This window comes from Petaurus breviceps, unplaced genomic scaffold (genome assembly GCF_028583685.1).
Source record: "Petaurus breviceps papuanus isolate PSGF00001 unplaced genomic scaffold, PetGlider_PUasm1.0 90730, whole genome shotgun sequence".
In the NCBI taxonomy this organism is placed as follows: domain Eukaryota; kingdom Metazoa; phylum Chordata; class Mammalia; order Diprotodontia; family Petauridae; genus Petaurus; species Petaurus breviceps.
Window position 1 is genome coordinate 12,159,344 of NW_027187324.1, and position 19,692 is coordinate 12,179,035.

The 19,692-nt window shown below is 38.7% G+C and overlaps 1 protein-coding gene and 1 long non-coding RNA gene across 19 annotated transcripts in view; one reads left to right on the top strand and one right to left on the bottom strand.

Annotated features, from left to right (window-relative positions):
* The window catches only part of LMO7 (LIM domain 7), a 262,077-nt gene extending 251,785 nt beyond the window's left edge, over positions 1-10,292 (top strand). For 15 of the 18 annotated variants that reach the window (XM_069066814.1, XM_069066823.1, XM_069066813.1 and 12 more), the window contains 3 exons: positions 6,313-6,421; positions 7,798-7,900; positions 9,510-10,292. In XM_069066814.1, coding sequence (XP_068922915.1) covers positions 6,313-6,421; positions 7,798-7,900; positions 9,510-9,532 — 235 coding nt within the window. In that variant the 3' untranslated portion in view covers positions 9,533-10,292. The remainder of the gene's footprint in view (positions 1-6,312; positions 6,422-7,797; positions 7,901-9,509) is intronic. The other 3 variants (XM_069066815.1, XM_069066819.1, XM_069066830.1) reach the window with 1 other exon arrangement.
* Positions 10,293-12,227: 1,935 nt separating this feature from the next.
* LOC138145168 (uncharacterized) overlaps positions 12,228-19,692 on the bottom strand; it is a 32,326-nt gene continuing 24,861 nt past the window's right edge. Inside the window, exons 3-5 of the long non-coding RNA XR_011164133.1 lie at positions 15,229-15,376; positions 14,303-14,444; positions 12,228-14,183 (exon numbers count right to left, since the gene is read on the bottom strand). This is a non-coding gene — a long non-coding RNA (uncharacterized lncRNA). The remainder of the gene's footprint in view (positions 14,184-14,302; positions 14,445-15,228; positions 15,377-19,692) is intronic.

A 19,692-nucleotide genomic window follows, 5' to 3' on the forward strand; every position in this document is an offset into this window, starting at 1 on the left:
GGAGTTCCCTCTATCAATGAATTCACAGACTCTTTTTCTGTCAACTAATTGCCTTCCCCCCAATCAGTGTAGCAGGGATGGCTAAGAATAAAAAACAACAAATAGAGCAACATGGTCTGTGTCCTGGAGACAGCTCACAGCTTTATCTGGGGAGGTAACATGCATACACATAATATTACATGTCATCTATCCGGCACCCAACTCACCAATCTTCTCTAGAGCAGAAATGAGAAGTAAGGAAAGGATATTTCTGAGCAGAGTGCAAATAGATGTCATGAAGTTAATGTACCAAAACTTTACTGCCAGTAAAGGTTCTCATGCAGACCCCATTTTTTGTTCACGGTTCTAAAAAGATTGGTCTTCCGGTTTTTCTTTCTTTCTTTTTTAATTGATCTATTTTGTTTTTATCTTACAAACATGTATATATTACCACCATTAAGTGAGAGATCTGTTATAACAAAATGTAAAACAATTAAGAAGAACTAGCAATCCAGTGACCTCATCTGAAAGTGCATGCAACATTCCACATCTGGAGCCTCCCCTCAGTCACTAAGTGGCACAGTGGATAGGATATCAGGTCTGGAGTCAAGAAGACTCGATCATCCTGAATTTGAATCTGGCCTCTGACACTTATTAACTATGTGATCCTGGGCGAGTCACCTAGCATTGTTTGCCTCAGTTTCCTCATCTGTAAAAGTAAATGGCAGACCATTCTAGCACCTTTACCAGATGTGACTGAAAAACACCTGAACAACAGAAGTACTTCCCTTCACGCACACACCCCTCCCCACCCCTTCTCAATTTTTTCTCACATACCCAAAGTAGATTAGAAGAAACAAATGAATTGGAAATGACAGAATCATAGCAAGCAGACAGGACTTTTAAAAAAGCGTGGCGGCATAGGGCCAGCTAATGCGGCAGCACATATCTCCGAGAGGGTCATCATTGTGCACTGGCACGCTATGATAACTGATGTTCGTGATGATGGTCCAGAGATGCCAAGGAACGGTTGTTGACGTTTATTATGCTCATTTTTGGCACTGTGTGTGTGCATAACTTCTCTGCCTCCTAACAGCAACTTTGTGAGTAAGGTTCTACTGATATTATAATCCTCATTTTACTGATGAAACAACCAAGGCTCAATAAGGTGAAGAATCATGACCATAGTCACACAAGTGAATGTCCGAGGCCAGATTGGAACCCAGTTGTCTTTGAGTTCCAAGTGCATTAGATGCTCTGCTACACTATGTAAGCTCAGAGCAGCAATGTGTTGCTACAGATAGAATGTGGGGTTTGTCAGAAAGAACAGTGAAATCCCAGGTCCTTGATGTATTGATGTTTAAGAAGGGAAGAGATAGATTAGATTTTTTTTTCACTCAGAATGGTTCAAATAAAATGTGTTGGTATTCAGAAAAGTAATGGTTCTCCAATAACATAACCATTAAAATCACCTCATTTCTTTTTTTTTGTTTTTTAAGCAATCAGGGTTAAGTAACTTGCTCAAGGTTACACGGCCAGTTATTTCTGGGTGTGGTGCTGAGTGTCTGAGCCCGAGATTCGATCTCCAGGTCGTCCCAACACTGGAGTCGATGCTCTTACTCACTGAGCCACCTGGCCGCCCCTAAGCAATTGGGGTTAAGTAACTTGCTCAAGGTTACACGGCCAGGTGTTTCTGGGTGGTTGCTAAGTGTCTGAGCCCGGGATTCGATCTCCAGGTCTATCTCAACACTGCAGCTGGTGCTCTTACTCGCTGTGCTACCTGGCCGCCCCTTAATCACCTCATTTCTTGAGGGTTCCAGATGGGTAAAGACTTAGGCGCTGTCGTAAGTGACTGCCATATGTGATGTATGGATCAAAAAAGGAGTTCACAGCAAGGGTGGGAGGAGGACAAGCATTTCTGGCTTGGTGGGCATGGATTATACTGTTCACTTCAGAAACAGGTAGCCCATACCTATAAGGGAACTGCTACAGCAGATAATTTGTACAAGTAACTACAATAAAGGGCAGAATGTGGTTAACCATTGTAACTAATAATTTCTTCTGATGAAGATGTGATTACTCCAAGCTGGAGTGATCTAGGGAGGTATTCATTCAATCAATCAGTTAATATTTTTTAATCACCTACTAAAAGCCAGGCACTATGGTAAATGCTGGATAAGGTACTTCGTGGAGAAGGGAACATTTTAGCTGGGCCCTTTTTGAAAGATGAGTAGAAGGGCAGCTAGGTGGTGCAGTGAATAGAGCACCAGCCCTGGTGTCAGGAGGACACCAGGTGAGTTCACATCTGGCCTCAGACACTTAACACGCACACACAAACTAGCTTGATGGAGGGTGGGGAAAAGGGAATTCCAGATCAAGGAAGGGTTCTTAACCTTTTTATGTCTCATGGTCTCCTTTGGCAGTCTGGTGAAGTGAATGGAACCCTTTGCAGAATAATGTTTTTAGATGCATGAAAGAAAAATATATATAATTACTATATATATATATATATATATATATGTGTGTGTGTGTGTGTGTGTGTGTGTGTGTGTGTATGTTAAAGCCAATCTTACAGATTCCAGGTTAAGAAGAACAATGAGAACAAAGGCCTGGAGGCAGGAAAATCTAATAAGGGTAGGGAACCTGTGGCCTTGAGGTCACATGTAGCCCTCTAAGTCCTCAAATGCTGCCCTTTGACTGAATCCAAACTTCACAGAACAAATCCCCTTAATAAAAGGATTTGTTCTGTAAAACTTGAACTCAGTCACAAAGGCCACACCCAAGGACCTAGAAGGCTACATGGCCTCAAGGTCACAGGTTCACCACCACTGAATGAATGTGTTTGAGAAACTGACTGGTCCTGTTTTGCTATAGTGTGAGGGTACTCATGGGGAAATAAAAAAAAAATAGGACAAAGGAAACAGTGCTGGGCAGTTACATATTTTGGGGAACAGGAGCAAGAAGATATTCTAGCAGAAGATGCAATGAAGTAGTCTGAGAGCTAAGAACAGAATTGGCTGCTCTAATTGCCTTATACTCCTGCCAGGGAGGGAGGGAGGGAGAGAGAGAGAGAGAGAGAGAGAGAGAGAGAGAGAGAGAGAGAGAGACAGAGACTCAGTCTGTCTGTGGTGGGGCGGGGGCTGGGGTTGGGCTAACTGAGATTCAGAGGATGGAAATGATTTGCCCATGTCGCACAAATGGTAAACATTGGAGCTGACATTCAAACTCAGTTTTGGGCACTCATAATCTAAGCTGTCTGCCTAGTTTACAGCATTGCCTTTGAGAGGAAAAGAACTTTCATTTCTCAACTAAGAAGAGAGCCTGGTTAAATTCCATTTCAATGCAAAGGCCTGGTTGGGATAACACTTTACACATGAATGAGTTTTTATCAAAGTCTTAGAAATTGTACTTATTGTATTTAGGCCTGTGAATGACTGAAGCTAGTTCTTTCTGGTTTTGATGGGGAGAAAGGGGGGGGGGCATCCTTGGTTAGAAGTGAGGTAAAGGGTTTTGACAAACAGTGGGTAAAAAGGTAAAGAACTGGGAGTCAAAGAAAAGAGCTGCAGAAATCAAAGCTGGACAGTTTCCCAGTATGGGCCCTCTCTACCTTCAGTTGAAACAGGACAGGTAAAAGCCTAAGGGGAGGCATTTTTGTCATGTAGCTGAAGCCATCTTTAGCATTGCTATAGGAAATTTTTTTTTAAGTATTAGTGTATACTTTTTATAAATCAGTTGTATTCCCAAGAACATTTTCAATGGGGATATCCTGGGTAATTTAGAAAATTAGAGTGCACCAGTATCCATTAGGGATTTTCTAGACAATTTTAATATTTTGTAGTATAGAAAAATTAAAATTTTATGCTCCCTGATCTGCTTCATAGGAATGTTTTAGTCTCTATTTTGTTTTTAATACTAAAAAATGGCTTCAATTATTTTTAATTTCTAATTTCTATTATGAAGTGTTACCACATCTTATCATTTTACTTGAGCCCCACTCAGCCTTGTTCAAGCAAGAGGTATTCTGAATCTGATAGTTAAATTTCAGTTTTTTTTAATATATGAATTAATTTTGTAGTGGAGAGGACAACAGTGTAGTGGGCATGGCATAGTGGATAGAACACTGGATTTGGAGTCAATAAGACCTGGGTTTGAATCCTACTGTGCCCATTTCTTAGCTGTGTACTTTTGGGCAAGGCTTTTTAACCCCTCCGAGACTTAGTTTCTTCATTTGTAATGGGGATAAAAATAGTAATAATAATGCCTATTTCACAAGGATTATTTATGAGGATCAAATGATTATGCATGTAAAGGGCTTCGTAAAACTTAATATAATGTATAAATGAACTGTCATTATTATCTTGTAAACTGTTATTGAGATCTCTCTTATTTTTACAATAATTCACACATTTTCCCAGATATCTTGCCTCATACCTCAGGGAACTGTTCTCTATAACAAAGAATTTTTTAAAAGGGAAAAATTAAGGAAAACTAACTGAAACATAACCCAGTTCTACACTGTATGTAGAGTTCAACACCTGTAGTTTCTCCTTCCTGTTTCCTTACAAAGAAGGAAAGGAAATACAATTTCATATCTCTTGAGGGGCTAAGCTTGGTCATTCTAATTTTGTAACATTCAGCATTGTTTGCTTTGTTGTTGCTATTTTTCCCATTTGTTTTGTTGTGGTCAGTGTGTAAATTGTTTTCCTGGTTCTATTTACTGCTCTTTAAATCAGCTCATATATGTGTTCCTATGTGAGCTATCATGACTTGAAGGTATGAAACATGTTGGACCTTGGCATTTTGCAGTTATCAACATGTAACCTTAGAGCAGAAACACCATTTAATGCTGGCTTTTCCGAATTGCCTATGGGTTCCATTAACCACAGTAACTGTAGATGACAGATCAAAAGACTACAAAATACACTAAGTATACCATCAGTATCTTAGATACTATAGAAATAATCGTGTAGAGGAGCCTCCCAGAAGTCATCTGGTCCATTCCCTTATTGGAGGTAAGATAATACCTTAAGCATAGAACATACTGTAAGCAAGATGGTAACACTATACTATCTTCTATGCCAATGCCAAGAAATACTTGAAGGTGGTATCTGCAGGTTGGCTACTGAAAAGGGAGAATTTTACGTTTGGTTCTTGGTTTAGTCATCCCCTTATGTCATCTAATAGTTAGGACAAAACCAGATGAAGGTAATTAGACAGGCGACAGTACTGGGATGTAAACAATGCAAACAGCACAGATGCATCTTTTGAACCCATCCTCTTCATGGCCGCCACCCTCATTCAAGCCCTCATCGCCTCTTTCGGCTTCCTCGTGATCTCCCTGCTCCATATCTGTCCCTTCACAAAGCAGTCAAAATAACCTTTCTGGAGCAAAGACTTTTCCTCGTCCCTCGTCCACTAAAAAATGTTCAGTGACTTTCTCTTTCATCTAACATAAAATATCAACTCTTGAATTGACCTGTTTAGGTCTTCCACATTGCTGCCACAAACTATTTAGCCAAGCTTACTTACAGTATTCCCTTTAGGGGAAGCATGCTATACTGTTACTGGATTTGGATCCTAAGGACCTAACTCTCTACCTGTGTGACCTTGGACAAGTCATTTTACTCATCTAGGTCGCATTTTCTTATCAGTTATTTAGAGGATTGGACTAGATGGCTTCTCAGGTCATTTTTAGCCCTAAGTCTATGACACTAATTCTTCCTACAGTTGTGTTCCAGCTGAACTGTTTCCTGAACTTATTGATCCAGAACTCAGCCTGTCCCTATAACTATGGTGTATTTCCTGATTACTTGACTTCCCAGAATCCTGTCTTCCTTCAAGGGTCAGATCAGGTGTCCACCTCCTCCATGAAACCTTCTCTCATCTTCTCCAGTTGTTAGTATACTCTCCCTCTTCAACTTACCTTCCATTTATTTAGCTGTCTATATAAACTGTGTACCACCTGACTCCCCAACAGCATGTTAGCTCCTTGGGGCAGAGACTTTTCCATTCATGAATGTTTTGTAAGTTTAATTTTGCAGATTGGATTAGCAACATGAAGATGTCACAGATTGCTGCAGAATTTTGTGTAATTCAATAAGAAAGCATTTTAGTATCTTAATGCCACTATCACCATATGGACAACAGTCACAAACAAAAGTTTAGGTGTGTTTCTACATAACTGAAATGTTTTCTGCTCTTTCTTATGAAGAATTTTTTTTTCTTTAAAGAAGAGACTCCAGCTTCAAGTGTGTTATATTAATGTGAAGATGCCCTCTATCTTTAACTACCTTGAACAACAAGGCTTCCATCCCATTCTTGTTCTGTGTCTAGGTCAGTCAGTGGGAAGAGAGTATGCTCCTACTGTAATAACATTCTGGGCAAGGGAGCGGCCATGATCATCGAATCTTTGGGGCTTTGTTATCATTTACATTGTTTTAAGGTGAGAATTCAGAGAAGCAACATGAAGACTGGGGCTTGGCTTGGAGAACGCATGGCTTCTTGGATCGCTGGTTTTGGGGACACTACTAACTAGCCTTATGCTTCGGGCATCAATCCACATGGCCTTTCTGCTGAGTTTTCTACTAATATTTAGTTCTTAAAGCTTGAACTTAATAGAGGGTCTGATTTGGAAGCACCACTGATATCCTCAAAATTCTGGCGTATTCTTTGATCCACTGAACAAAGTACAACCACCTTTATGTTGTCATATTTCAAATATAGTTTTTGCGTTTTGTTTTGTTTTGTTTCTGTTTTTCCAGGGGTGGAAGGTGAGGGTGCTTATTGTCAAAGGTAATCTTTAGAGTTGTTTGCCCCTGGAATATTATCGAACATGTGGTGGAAAACATAGCTTAATCTGTGAAAAATACAGAGGTCGTGGAGTTATTTCTTACCCTAAGTTTTATTTGCTATTGAAATAGAGAATATAAAAAATGAAAAATTGCTATAAATTATCATATGCCCCATATGTACACATTTGACACTCCACATTTGTAAAATAAAAGCAATTCACATTTTCAAAAAAGGCTGTAATTTTTGCCTTGTGAGATGCTTATTATTAGAGAAATATTATGTAGGTCCATTATCTGAGGAGCACTTACTTTGGGAAGGAGAGTAAGTGTAGTGATTGGTTCTTCATTGTCCTACGGGACATCACCACCAGGGTTGTTCTAACTGGTACAGTGGCAGTAGAGGCTTGCATGTTAGCTTACCTGAATAAACCAGAATCCTTAATATTCTCCAAATACATGAACAAAATTGTGGGGCCAAAATATCCTTCACTGAAGTAAAGATTCCATGTGAGAAGTAGATTGGAATTTGTACTGCATGGAATCTATCAAGGACCTGCCTCAGAAAGCTGGGCCCACATCCCAGCCTTCATTGATGAACAGAGGTAGGTCTTTCATGTAATGCCATGACTTTTCTCCCCCTCACCCCACCCCAGGAAACCTGAAGATTAGGATTTCATTAAATTAATCAGTGATTCATTTCTGCCTCCCAGCATATTTAGAATGAAAGTTGGCTTGATGTAACCAGACTCATGCCTCACCTGGAGCACTTCCTTCTCATCCGCTAATCATTGTGTTTGCTTTTGCTAATATTGGTTAAGGGAATTAGAAGCTGCTTCTCTCTCTCTCTCTCTCTCTCTCTCTCTCTCTCTCTCTCTCTCTCTCTCTCTCTCTCTCTCTCTCTCTCTCTCTCTCTATCTCTCTTTCTCTCTCTCCCCTTCGCCCCCCTCATAAAGTGCTTCTATTCATTATTTCCACAAGTAGTTTCTTTTATGGCAGAGATAACTAATTATTGCTGTTTCCCTTCCAGTGTGTGGCCTGCGAGTGTGATCTCGGAGGCTCCAGCTCAGGAGCAGAAGTCAGAATCCGAAATAATGAATTGTACTGCAATGAGTGCTATCTCCGATTCAAATGTAAGAGAGCAAATCAGAGAGAAAATCTCTTGCCTTTTAATGAGACCTCGGGCTCCCATGCACATTCCTGAATCTGCATCTGCTACCCCCACAAGCACCCTGCCTCAGAATCCCCATTTTTAGGAGTATTTTTTGGATAAACTCAAAGCTGCCCCATTCCAGGGAGGGTTTGAATAGAGTTGGGTGATTGTTTAGGATGTCAGCACAAGAAGGTGATTTATGAGGTCAAGAAAAGGGGGTTATGGGGAGCTGGAGACCTACAAGTTTTCCCCTATGCTGCCCTCTGGGCATACACAGAGCCCTAAGCAAGAATGGCTAAAAGGAAAATAAGAGATTTGAAGTTAGACCTCTTAGGAACTGGTTCTTTCTTTTTTCATCACTTTCACCTCATTTTAACAAAGGTCTAACTTTAGACTTTTGAATATGTTTCTTAGAAAATAACCAAATCGGGGCAGCTAGGTGGCGCAGTGAATAGAGCACCGGCCCTGGAGTCAGGAGGACCTGAGTTCAAATTCGGCCTCAGACACTTGACACAATTACTAGCCATGTGACTTTGGGCAAGTCACTTAACCCCAATTGCCCTCCAAAAAGAAAAAAAAAGAAAATAACCAAATGGTTTTGAATTTTTTTGACGATACCATTTCCTACAAATTAAAAGTCAAAAAAAAGAACAAGCAGTTGTTCAAGTTTGGTGTTGTTATTATTTTGAGACTGTCTTTCTACCCATTTTCCCCTCTCCCCCAAAAGCAGAACAATATTTCTCAGGATTATTTGGGCCTTCAGCATCTTTCTTCTGGAGACTCAAATTTTTGAAGTCCCAAATGTTACTTTGTGTCTTAGCATGTGACACATGTTTTGGTTTAAAAGAATATCTTTTTTAGTGTGTTATAAACCATAGGAAAATAAAATTAATGGACTTGGCATATTGTTTATAGCTATGTGAATGCAACCATAACTGCTGTTTATATTTTGGACAGCGATGCTGGTAACCAGTGTTTCTTCCTTATCAGCAAAACAATATGATTTTGAACTATGAGGTATTTGTATAGACCTTTATTTGCTGAGTGCTTTATTAATGACTTATACTCAGCCAATTCTCTCTTTTCTGTGGATGGATTATTCTTTCAGTGGGTTTTTTGTTATGCTGAGGTTTCCTTGCCCTAACTGTTAAGCTACATCCCAAACTGCTGACAGTGGGTTTATGGCATGTGAATGTCAAAGTTAGACATGTATTAAATTGAATTTGTGTATCTTTCTCCTGGACTAAATTCCAGAGTAAAATCTGAATTTTTTCCGGGGGTAGGGGTAGTAATTATTATTTTGTACTGTTGGGGCCTCCTCTTTCCTCCAATAGCACAAATAAGTGAGAGTTGGCTGTAATTTATTTCTATCCAAGTGACTAAATTTAATCTTCATTTTGCAAATGAGGAGAAATCTTTCTGCCCAAAAGATACAGTTATTTGTCCAATGATTGAGTTGCAAAACTTACTTCACTCATTCTTGATGATTTTCTCAAAACACAATTGCTACTAAGTGTCCGGGATACTCAATATTGAACTCTTTCTGAATCTAAGTATTTTTCTTCTTTCTTTTCTCCTTGCCTGATCAGCTGGACAGCCAACCTCCATGTGAAGTAAACCTCCATACGAAAGCACTGTTGCAGATAGAAGAAGAGGTGGTTGCTGCTGGTGTAGATCTATAAATATATATTGTATGTCTTTTTTTTAAAAAAAGAGTAACTTTTTTTTTTTTGGCCTGTCTAGATTACATAGGAACATTTATATCCCTTATGTTAACTGTATTTTTTTTTTTGTTATTTATAAGAAGGTAATCATGTTTTGGGAAAAGCACAGTATTCATTTTTTGAATTCAGCATATTAAAAGCACAAGGGAGAACAAATACTTATCAATAATAATTTCAAAATATTTTTGAGGCTAATAATTCATATCTAGCTTGACTTTCCATTGGTGTATGAAGAGGATGTTTTTTGAAAGAAAGAATGCTCTTAAACATTATTTGAAATAGTTAATTTAAATATATTTGCAATGGCTGACCTTATTTGTAATGTATACCACAAAATAAGTAATGCAGGCCTATTACATTAATATTTGTTTTCCGTAGACTGGTTTTCTAACTTGCCTCCCATTGTGATTTTTTTCATATACATATTCAATATTCTTTTTTTTTTTTTTTGGATGAGGGGGACTCTTGTATTGGTTGATCAGTGGATTTAGTTTTGAACAATTCACTCTTAAGAGTTTCTTCTCTTCACTAAGAAAATGTTAACTATGGCTTGTGCAACAAAAGGTTGTCCTTTTTTTCCCCCCAGGAGCTAGTGTATTTCTTTACTGTTCCAACTGCATTTGTAAATAAACTTGCTGATGCATTTAAGTCGCATGTTTCTTTTTTATTATTCTCTTGCCCTTTAATATTATCACTGAAGTTTCCAATTTAGGCTTTTCAGCAAAACATGCTTTTTTCCCCTTTGCCACATCTGAAAATTATTCTCATGAGCATTCATCTTAAGGATGTGCCTCTTACTGCTTCCTTGCCTAATGTATATGGTAACTTGTCTTTTTGTAGAAAGTCCTTATTCTTTTCCAACATAGAAAATATTAGGATAGTGTGACATTGGGTTCAGAAGACTTGTGGGACAAGTTATACATAAGCATATTATGACAAGGAAGCCTGAACTGGAATAGCAAAAATACAGAAGGTTAGCCTAGTTATTTGATGAATAGGAATGAAATTTTGCTTAATGAATATTCTATTTACAAAGGAAAGGTTGGTAGTGCATATAATATAAAATTGCAGGAGAGTGGAGAGAATGGTCTTGGGAATGGGTTATAAGTACATAAAGCTGTCAAATGGTAGGAAAAATGAGATTATGATTCCAGTTTTTAAAATAACATAAGCAAATTATAATCCTGAAAATTACCTCCCAATAAAAGTGACTTAAACATGCAATAAATGTAAGTTTTTCCCATACACATTTATTTTTTTTCAATATATAGGACTGTAGGGGTTCATGAACAATAGTTCAAAGTAGGAAGGTTTTTATAGTAATACTAAATTTAGGAAGAAAGGGAGTATGACATTCTACTTGTTTATAACTATGAGGAATTTAGTAGAATATTAAAATGTCCATGGTTCCATTTTCATTGATTTAGCAAGAATATGTAGAAGCACTTAAGATAAACTAACATTTGTTGTTATTCTCTTTATGTTTCATCTTTGATGGAAGGTATTTGGCAAGATGTCTTATATGTAGGGTCTTGCTTGCTGGTTTTACTGACGAGTTTAACCTTTTTTATTAATTAAATAAAAGATGTAATGAGTCTGCTAATGTCCCCAAGGAAGAAACAGCTTTTTTTGACAAATATGTAAGGAAAGGGCATGAATCACACCAAACAGACAAAAATTCAGCTCCTGGTCAGAAACCACAAGCAAATTGCTATGTAGTAGAATAGCCCCAGATACACTGATACTGTGGTAGGAGTAAATATGGAGCAAATAAGAACTTTCATCTTTCCTTACAAGTTTTTTTTCTTTTGATTCTCACTGATAAAATAATAAAGAAATCCCTCCAACTCTTCATTGTGCAGATAACTGAGGAACTCTAAGACTTGGGAATAGAGCTATGCATTTAAGCATGAAGGTGACTGCTTAGAACATTGCATGAATCATTAGGTGAACAAATTAGCATAAAAATGTGGAGAATGTGGTATCAGTCAAAAAGATGACATTATTACACTCAGGACTGGACTTCATAGTAGAACTTGAATTTTCCCACTTCCAGGTTAGTGTATAATCTTACTAATTTGAGGGAATCCTCATCAGATTTTTTTTATTTTAAAATTTAAAATGCAATCTTATATTTTGACATAATGTTAATTTCCAAATATATCCCTTCCTTCTCCCTACCTCAGAGAGTCTTCCCTTGTAACAAAAAAATTAAAAGGGGCAAAAAATTTGACAAGACTGAACATCAACAGAGTCTGATGTTTTATGCCATTTCAAACCATGATCCTCCACTTCATCAGAAAAAGGAGGGAGCTATATTTTCTCACCTATTCTTCAGGGTCAGGCTTGGTCATAGTAATTACATGGCGTTTAGTTTGTGTGTGTTTTCCTTCCATTTATATTGTTATTGATGGGTAAAACCATTTTCCTGGTCATTCTATATGTCTTCTCTAAAATTTTTCATATTCATTGTTTTTTTAAGGAACACTAATATTCCATTTCATTAATGTGCTATTAACTTTTTTTTTTTTTTGCCATTCCTTTCAATAGGCTTCTTATGTTTCTAGCCTTTGATGTGTTCTACTTGGTCTGAAAGGACAAAACTAGGGGCAGTGGGTGATTCAAAGTCTTGATGACAGGAAAAACTTCCTAAATTTGAGCTCTCCCAAGTGGGTCTCCTTGGAGATAGTGGGAGGCTTTATTGCTGGAGGTCTTCAGACAAGCACTGATCACCTGTCAGGTCTGTTGTAGAAGGGATTCTCTTTGAAGTACAGGTTGGACACGATAGTACTTTCCAACCCTGATAATTGTAACAGAGATCTGATTAGTGACATCAGACAGTGTAGGACAAGAGAACTCACACATGTTTATTTTATACATGTTTCCTGAATAAATGGCCTTTTTATAGACCTCTCATTGTGTGGCACTGGATGATTGAAGAATTACCCTCTCCATGCCAGAACAAACCAGCAGCATGTTCCTGAAGGATAAATAAGCTTTTGCTGCTGACTGTTGAAAATCTATAAAATTTCCAAGTGTGAAGTCAATCTTCTTAGACCATTCAGATAGCTGAGCCAAGGTATAGGAGCCTTGGCCTTGGCATTTATCATAAGAAGGTAATCTTTCTTTTCATTTGTAGTAGTTTGTGTTTAAATTGTGTGTTTCTTAGGGAATCTCTGGGATACTGTATATGAAATCAAAAGTGATATAAATACTCCCATTTTACAGAGGAAGTAAGCAGATATTCTGAAAATGTGACAGAGATAAAGTTCAAAATCCATTTTTAGTTATATAGTCAAGTGAGTCAGTTTATCTTTCCATGCTACTCTATTCATGCCACATACACAATTCTGATTTCAACTTGGAATAGAAGGTAGCTGTCAGTGATGGATATGGCCTAGTTACATGTTCTGTTATCTTCCTCAAAGACTTTGGGCATGATTAAAAACTGTAGCCAAGCCTTGGCTAGGGGAAATGCTCTGTGTAATCATGACTCCACTGGAAGTGAAGAAAAAAATATTCCAAGTTGGCTTAATACCCTGGATAGTGTTTAGAGTATTTCCCATGCCATTGATGAAAAATTAAGTTTTTCCTTATAAGCATGACCAAAAGATCATTTATGTAGGAAGATAAAACATATGTATGTGAAATGTTTAATACCAGCGGTAGATGGCATATAGCTCAATGTACATTGGTATTAACAAGGGCTAGAAATCACCTTGTTCTGGAGTAATTTAGAAAGAAAAGCTTCATCAAGGGTCAGAGGATTATATATGGATTAGAGCTGAGAGGGATGTAAGAGGTTAAAAACTTATTTTACAGATGAGGAAACAGACTCGGAGAGATTAAGTGATTAAGGTCAGACAGGTAGTAAGCCACAGAAGTAGTATAGAGCAAGAACTGGGCATGGAAGGGTTTAAGTATAATTCCAGATTAAGGATTATACCCAGGAAGCAAGGATCACAGACATTGGACTAATTAACAGCCTGGGTCCCTTCTACACCAAGGTATATCACACAACCCCTTGTCCCTTTGTTCAGAGATTTGGTACCAGTGCAAACAAAGGCAGTATAAACTTTGCCAGGAAAAATTGCATTTGAAAAGACTCCTCTAGACCAAAAGTTTTTTTTTTTATAGATTTTGGTCTGGGTAATGATATGAAAAAGGGGCATTTTTCAGAAAATCAATGTAATATACAAGGTGCAGGATGGGTTTCAAGTGGGAGAAAAAGGTTAGGAGACTAATTGGAATAATTCAAGCATGAGATGAACTGAATTTGGGGGGTGGCAAATTGCAGAAGAAATTAAGGAAAATAAGTGAATGGTGTTATAAAGGAAGAAATGATGGGATTTAGTGATTAATTGAATTTGGGAGGGGTTGAGAAGATGACCAATGTCAAGGCTGAGTAGATTAGAGAGGATCACAGTACTTAAGGAAACTGAGCCAGTAAGCAGGAAAGCTGTGGGGATTTCTCTCAGGCGGACTAGGTGGCTCCTGGGGCTCCTTCCAACTCTAGAATTCTTTGATTGTGGCTGAGTTCTGTGGTGAACACAAGCAGAGACAGAACAGCTGAGAGTGTTTGTGACTAAAATTTCTGATCTGGACATGCAACTATGAAAAATATTGAATCATTTCTAAAAAACGATAGTGATACTTACAGATTGTTGTGAATTCCTAAAAATCAGGCTCACAATGTTTTGAGTTGCCATCATTATCATCATCATCGAATTTACTATGTGGTCCTCACAACAATCCTGGGAGACAGGTGCTATTATTATCCTCATTTTACCTATGAGGAAACTGAAGCAAAGAGGGGTTAAGTGATTTGCTTAGGGTTAGACAGCTAGGAAGGGTCTAAGGCTTAGATTTGAACTTAGTTCTCCCTGGCTCCAGGCCTGGTGCTATATCCACTGAGCCACCTACCTACATGAACTCTTGCAAACCTTATTTGTCATTGGTTAAACTTCTACCCTTATTATTTGGTTTGTAAACTTCCAAAAGGCAGAGATTCTACCTAATCATTAATGGCATAGTACCTGATGTCCCTGGGGTTTGCCTCTGTCTGTCTGTCTGTCTGTCTGTCTGTCTGTCTCTCTCTCTCTGCCTCTCCCCCCCATTCCTCTACCCCTCCCTCTCTCTCTCTCACCCTTCCCCTCTTTCAGTTTGGTATTTCTCTGTAATGCAATTTTGCACATCATGTACTGTAATTTTGTCTTCTGAACACTTTTATCATCACTAAACATTTCTCATGAAACCTCTCTTAGGTGGATTAATATTATTATTTGCCTTTAAAATAAGGTAGTGAAGCATAAAAGATGTATTCAAGGATCCAGAAGAAAGTGGTAATGAAGCAAGATGTAAAGGTGGCAATTTTGGTGGCCTATATTTAGGTTACTAGCTTATGGCTCTTTATGTGCTATTTGGCTTTACAACCAAGCAGGCTGTTTCAGCTACAGTACTGCCCTAATTATACAAGAAAATGAGTCATGGAGTCATAGAATTATAGAATTATAAAGTACCTTAGAGATCCTCCAGCTCAGCCCCTTCATTTTGCCACTGAGGGCATTGAGGTCTAGAGACTTACCTGAGATCACACAACTGGTTAGGTACAAAGCTGGGGCTAGAGCCCCGGCTTTCTGACTCCTGGTCCAGGACGGATTTTCTTCTACTCTACTGTCTGATGTCACCAATTCGACCTTTCTGTTACCATCACAGGTTTTAAAGTATGAGCACTTAAAAAAAATCAGATCAATTAAGTCGGCATTTACTAAGGACCTTTTTATGTTCAACACACAGTGCTAGGCACTGGGAATCCCAATTCAATTCAACAAACATTTATTAAGCACCCACTATGTGCCAGCCACTGGGATTAATTACAAAGAGATGGAATGTCCTTGTCCTCAAAGAACAACTTTTGTTTCTGTATTTATGGAAAGGGCCCAGGTATGTTAGTTGATATAAAAAATTTTTAAAAAATAATTTTACTATGATTTCTCATATCTGTGAAAATGCACTTTAAATCAAAATTATTGGGGGAGGCTAGGTGGCACAGTGAATAGAGCACCGGCCCTGGAGTCAGGAGGACCTGAGCTCAAATTCAGTCTCAGACACAACACAAAACTAGCCATGTGACCTTGGGCAGGTCACTTAACCTTAATTACCCTTCCCTCCCCCCTCTAAAAAAAAAGCAAAAAAAAATTTTATGAGTTGGATATTCTAATTTTGCTTTGAAATAAAAATTTTCCTCTTATCTGTAGTATGTGCAAATACATTGTGTCGGTTGATGTAGCTCAATCCTCTTAGGTATTCCTAAATTCTGCCCCTTATATAGTTAAATCATTGTTGAGTTGTTTCAGTCATGTCTGACTCTTTGTGATCCCATTTGGGGTTTTCTTGGCAAAGATACTGCACTGGTTTACCATTTTCTTCTTCAGTTCATTTTATAGATGAGAAAATGAAGACAAATAAGTTTAAATGACTTGTCCAGATTCACACAACTAATAAGTGTCTGAAGTTGGATTTGAACTCAGGTCCTCCTGACCTTAGGGGTGGTGTTCTATCCACTGTGCCTCCTAGCTGCCCCTGTTACTATTTTAAATAACACAGCATTGTGTCCTCAAGCTGGATGTAAATTACTTGAGGGCTAGGACACTGTTTTACTATTAATTGTCTTTGTGTTCCCTAGCCTGTTACTCTACAGTAGGTCTTAAAAATTGAATTTGAATTAAAAGTAAACACACAGCTCTTGATATACTTTCTACTAGATTCCTCTGATATGGAATACATTAGGAATTCTTTTGTCTTTTTTGCTGGAAGGAAGGAATCATGATATAGTGGGAAAAGGACTAGCTATGGGGGCCAAAGGACTTGAATCCAGATCTTGCTGCTCACAGTTGTTGCTTCTGTGACCTTGGGTGACTTAATTTAATCTCCCCTGGCTTTGGTTTCCTCATCTGTAAAAGGAGAAGGCAGGTAGATGGCACAGTGGCTGGAGCACTGGCCCTGGAGTCTCAGTTCATTTCTGGCCTCAGACACTTACTAGGTGTGGGACCCTGGGCAAATCATTTAACCCTGTTTGCCTCAGTTTCTTCATCTGTAAAATGAGCTGGAGAAGGAAATGGCAAACTTCTCCAGTATTTTTTGCCAAGAAAACCCTAAATGGAGCCATGGAGAGTCGGACTCAACAACAACGAACAACACCAGTACTGGCCTCCAAAGTCCATTCCAGCTCTAAGCCTATGACCCTTCAGGAAGTCGTCTCTCACAGCTGTAAGGTTATGTTCCATGTTAGGGAAGATATTAACCATGCACTGTCTACTACCACTGTCGCTTTCACTCCTTCCCTCTTTCTTCTCAGACATTCCCCAAATGCTGTATTCTTCACTTACCAACATTTGGGCATGAAATAAAACTATTTTGTAAAAAATGTCTTTTCTCTGTCTCCTTCATCAAGGTCCATGGGTTCAACTGTCACCCATTTGCAAACCAGATTATCTAGCCTCAGTTCTCTTCTGAATTTCAGCACCATATTTCAGCACAATTCTCTCTTGGACCTCTCCAACTGACTGTTTTGTAGACATCTCAAACTCAACATGTCCAATACAGAATTCATCCTTTCTCCCCTTAACTTCTCTATTTCTGTTACTGGGGCACCATCAATTTTCTAGTCAGCTAGTTTTGCAATCTTAAATCCTCTTCTTCTCTTTCCCTCTCTAATGACATCAATGGCATCACCTGCACAATAAATTTCACATTCATCCCTTTTCCTCCACTCACACAGTTACCACCCTGATTCAAGTCTGGATATTCAAACCTGCAATAGTACAATAGATTCCTAACTGATTTCCCTATTCCCACTCCCTCTTCTTCCTAGTCATTCTGCTCTCTAATTCATTCTCCAGAAAGATGTGGGATGTGATATCCCCAAAGCAAAGATGTGATCTTGTCACTTCCCTGTTTGAGAAGCTTTAATGGCTCCTTCCTGCTTCCTCTGTTTGGCTTTTAAAGTTCATCACAATGTACCTTTCTGGGTTTATTAGGATTACTCTCCATATATTCAACTTTAGTGAGTTGTATACAACATTCCCTCTTCTTTCTCTAGGCCTTGGCATAGTCTGACTCTTCCTCCATCTCCTGGCCTCCGCTCCTTCTCAGTCTTCAAAATGGAATCCCTGATTTCCTTCAAGGTTCAGCTTGGAAGGAAACTTATCATAATTTCTCCTCAAGTTCCTGGTAAAAATTACTTTGAATCTACTTTGTACATATCGAATCCAGTGTGTGTGTGTATGAACATGAATATATATATATATATATGTATATGCGTTAATATTTAACTTACTGTATACATATTTTCCCACAATAAAGAAAAATCCTTTAAGACTGAGACCATTTTTCCCTTTGTATCTCCAGGGCCATGTCAACAAGAAATTGGAAGATTAGATATTTTTTTTAGTCCTCGTGAACTCTCAAGACTTCCCAAAATAATTATGTGCCAAAAGTAAAGTAATTGCAGCTGTCTCCTCAGGCCTAGACACTTAAGAAGTCTAATCTGATAAATTAGCATGAGAGAAGCTCATCTCTAATCCCAAAGATGCTCACTCAGCAACCCCTCACTTCACCAGCCCCCATACACTGGCAGGGCAGCAGACGCCAAACCTACAGGCTTGAGCTCCTGGATCCACCCAGCAATTTATCTTTTTACTTCTACAGTCTCTGTCACCACACCCTGCTCTTACCCTCAGCATGGTCTGCCTATGACACAGCCCACCCCAATAACACTCAACCTAAATAAAAGGGATCTGGGGCAGATATTAATGTTTGTGGGGGACTTCTAACTAGGCTTCAGAAAAAAGGGGACAGCATCCAGCTGGGTCCACTTCTTTCCCCCTAGAAGGGAGTGAAAAGTGAATTCCCCAGTGAGAGAGGAGGCTGAAACAATTTTTGAGTTCAGCCCTTGGGAGAACCTGGTATCAAAGAGGGGGTCAATGAACAATAGGGTAACGTAATAACAAAGTGCTAAATCAAGGTTTGTTAAAGGCATAGATATAATTGTTGTGGTCCTTATTATGAGACATTACACAGGGCATTACTATTTTCAAATCCTTTCCAAAGGGGCTTCTGCTTAGAGGTTTGACCTTCTGGGTTAAGTGGCTTGTCCAAAGTCGAACAGTCTTTAGGAGTCGGAGGTAGGGTTTGAAACTAGGTCTTCCCAATGGAGGGTGTTTTTTCTGCTGTGCCTGCTGCCTCTCAAGAGAGTTAATGTGGCTCTAAAATATATTTTCTTCCCAGAGAATGTATGTTGATTCTAACTGAATATACATATGAATATATTCCTTTGGCAACTTATAGTTTTTAAATTTTGAGATTCTTACTAGGAAATATAATGAATCCAACATTTACGGTCTTTTTGGTTTTCATTTTCTGAATAATAATGCTTATTTCTTGTGTAAGTTATTTTCATCCTTTATTAAGGTATTATTTATGAACACTTAAGAAAAACTTTCAAAGGGATGGCATAAAATGCTTCCCTACCTTATTGTGAAAGTTGACACTTAAGCAGTGGGCCTTTGTCAGGCTTATGAATACAGGTGTTCAGAATTCTGGTCAACTAAATCAAAGGATTCTGCCTTTCTCTGATGCCTGCTTCTCTCTGCCTCCTGCCTTCCTCCTCCTCTTCTCTCTCTGTCCGTCCCTTTCCCTGTATTTCCCTGTCCCGCTAGTTTCCTGAATAATTGTGCTTATTGCCTAGTTCCATATGTGGATTCTGCCCTCAGAGCTTATCATTTCTTTGAGGACAGGGACACATTAAAAATGTTGTCCATCTTACTTTTTGAAGAGGACCCATGACATCATGAAGTAACATCTTGACTTACACATGAATTGGATTTAAATGAGGAAGAGTCCAGGAGGAATGCATGGCTGTGAGAGTTGGACTATAAGGAAAGCTGAGCACTCCAGAATGGACACTTTCGAATTGCGGTGCTGGAGAAGACTAGAGTCCCTTGGAGAGCACGGAGGTCAAATCAGTCAATATGTAAAAAAATTTATT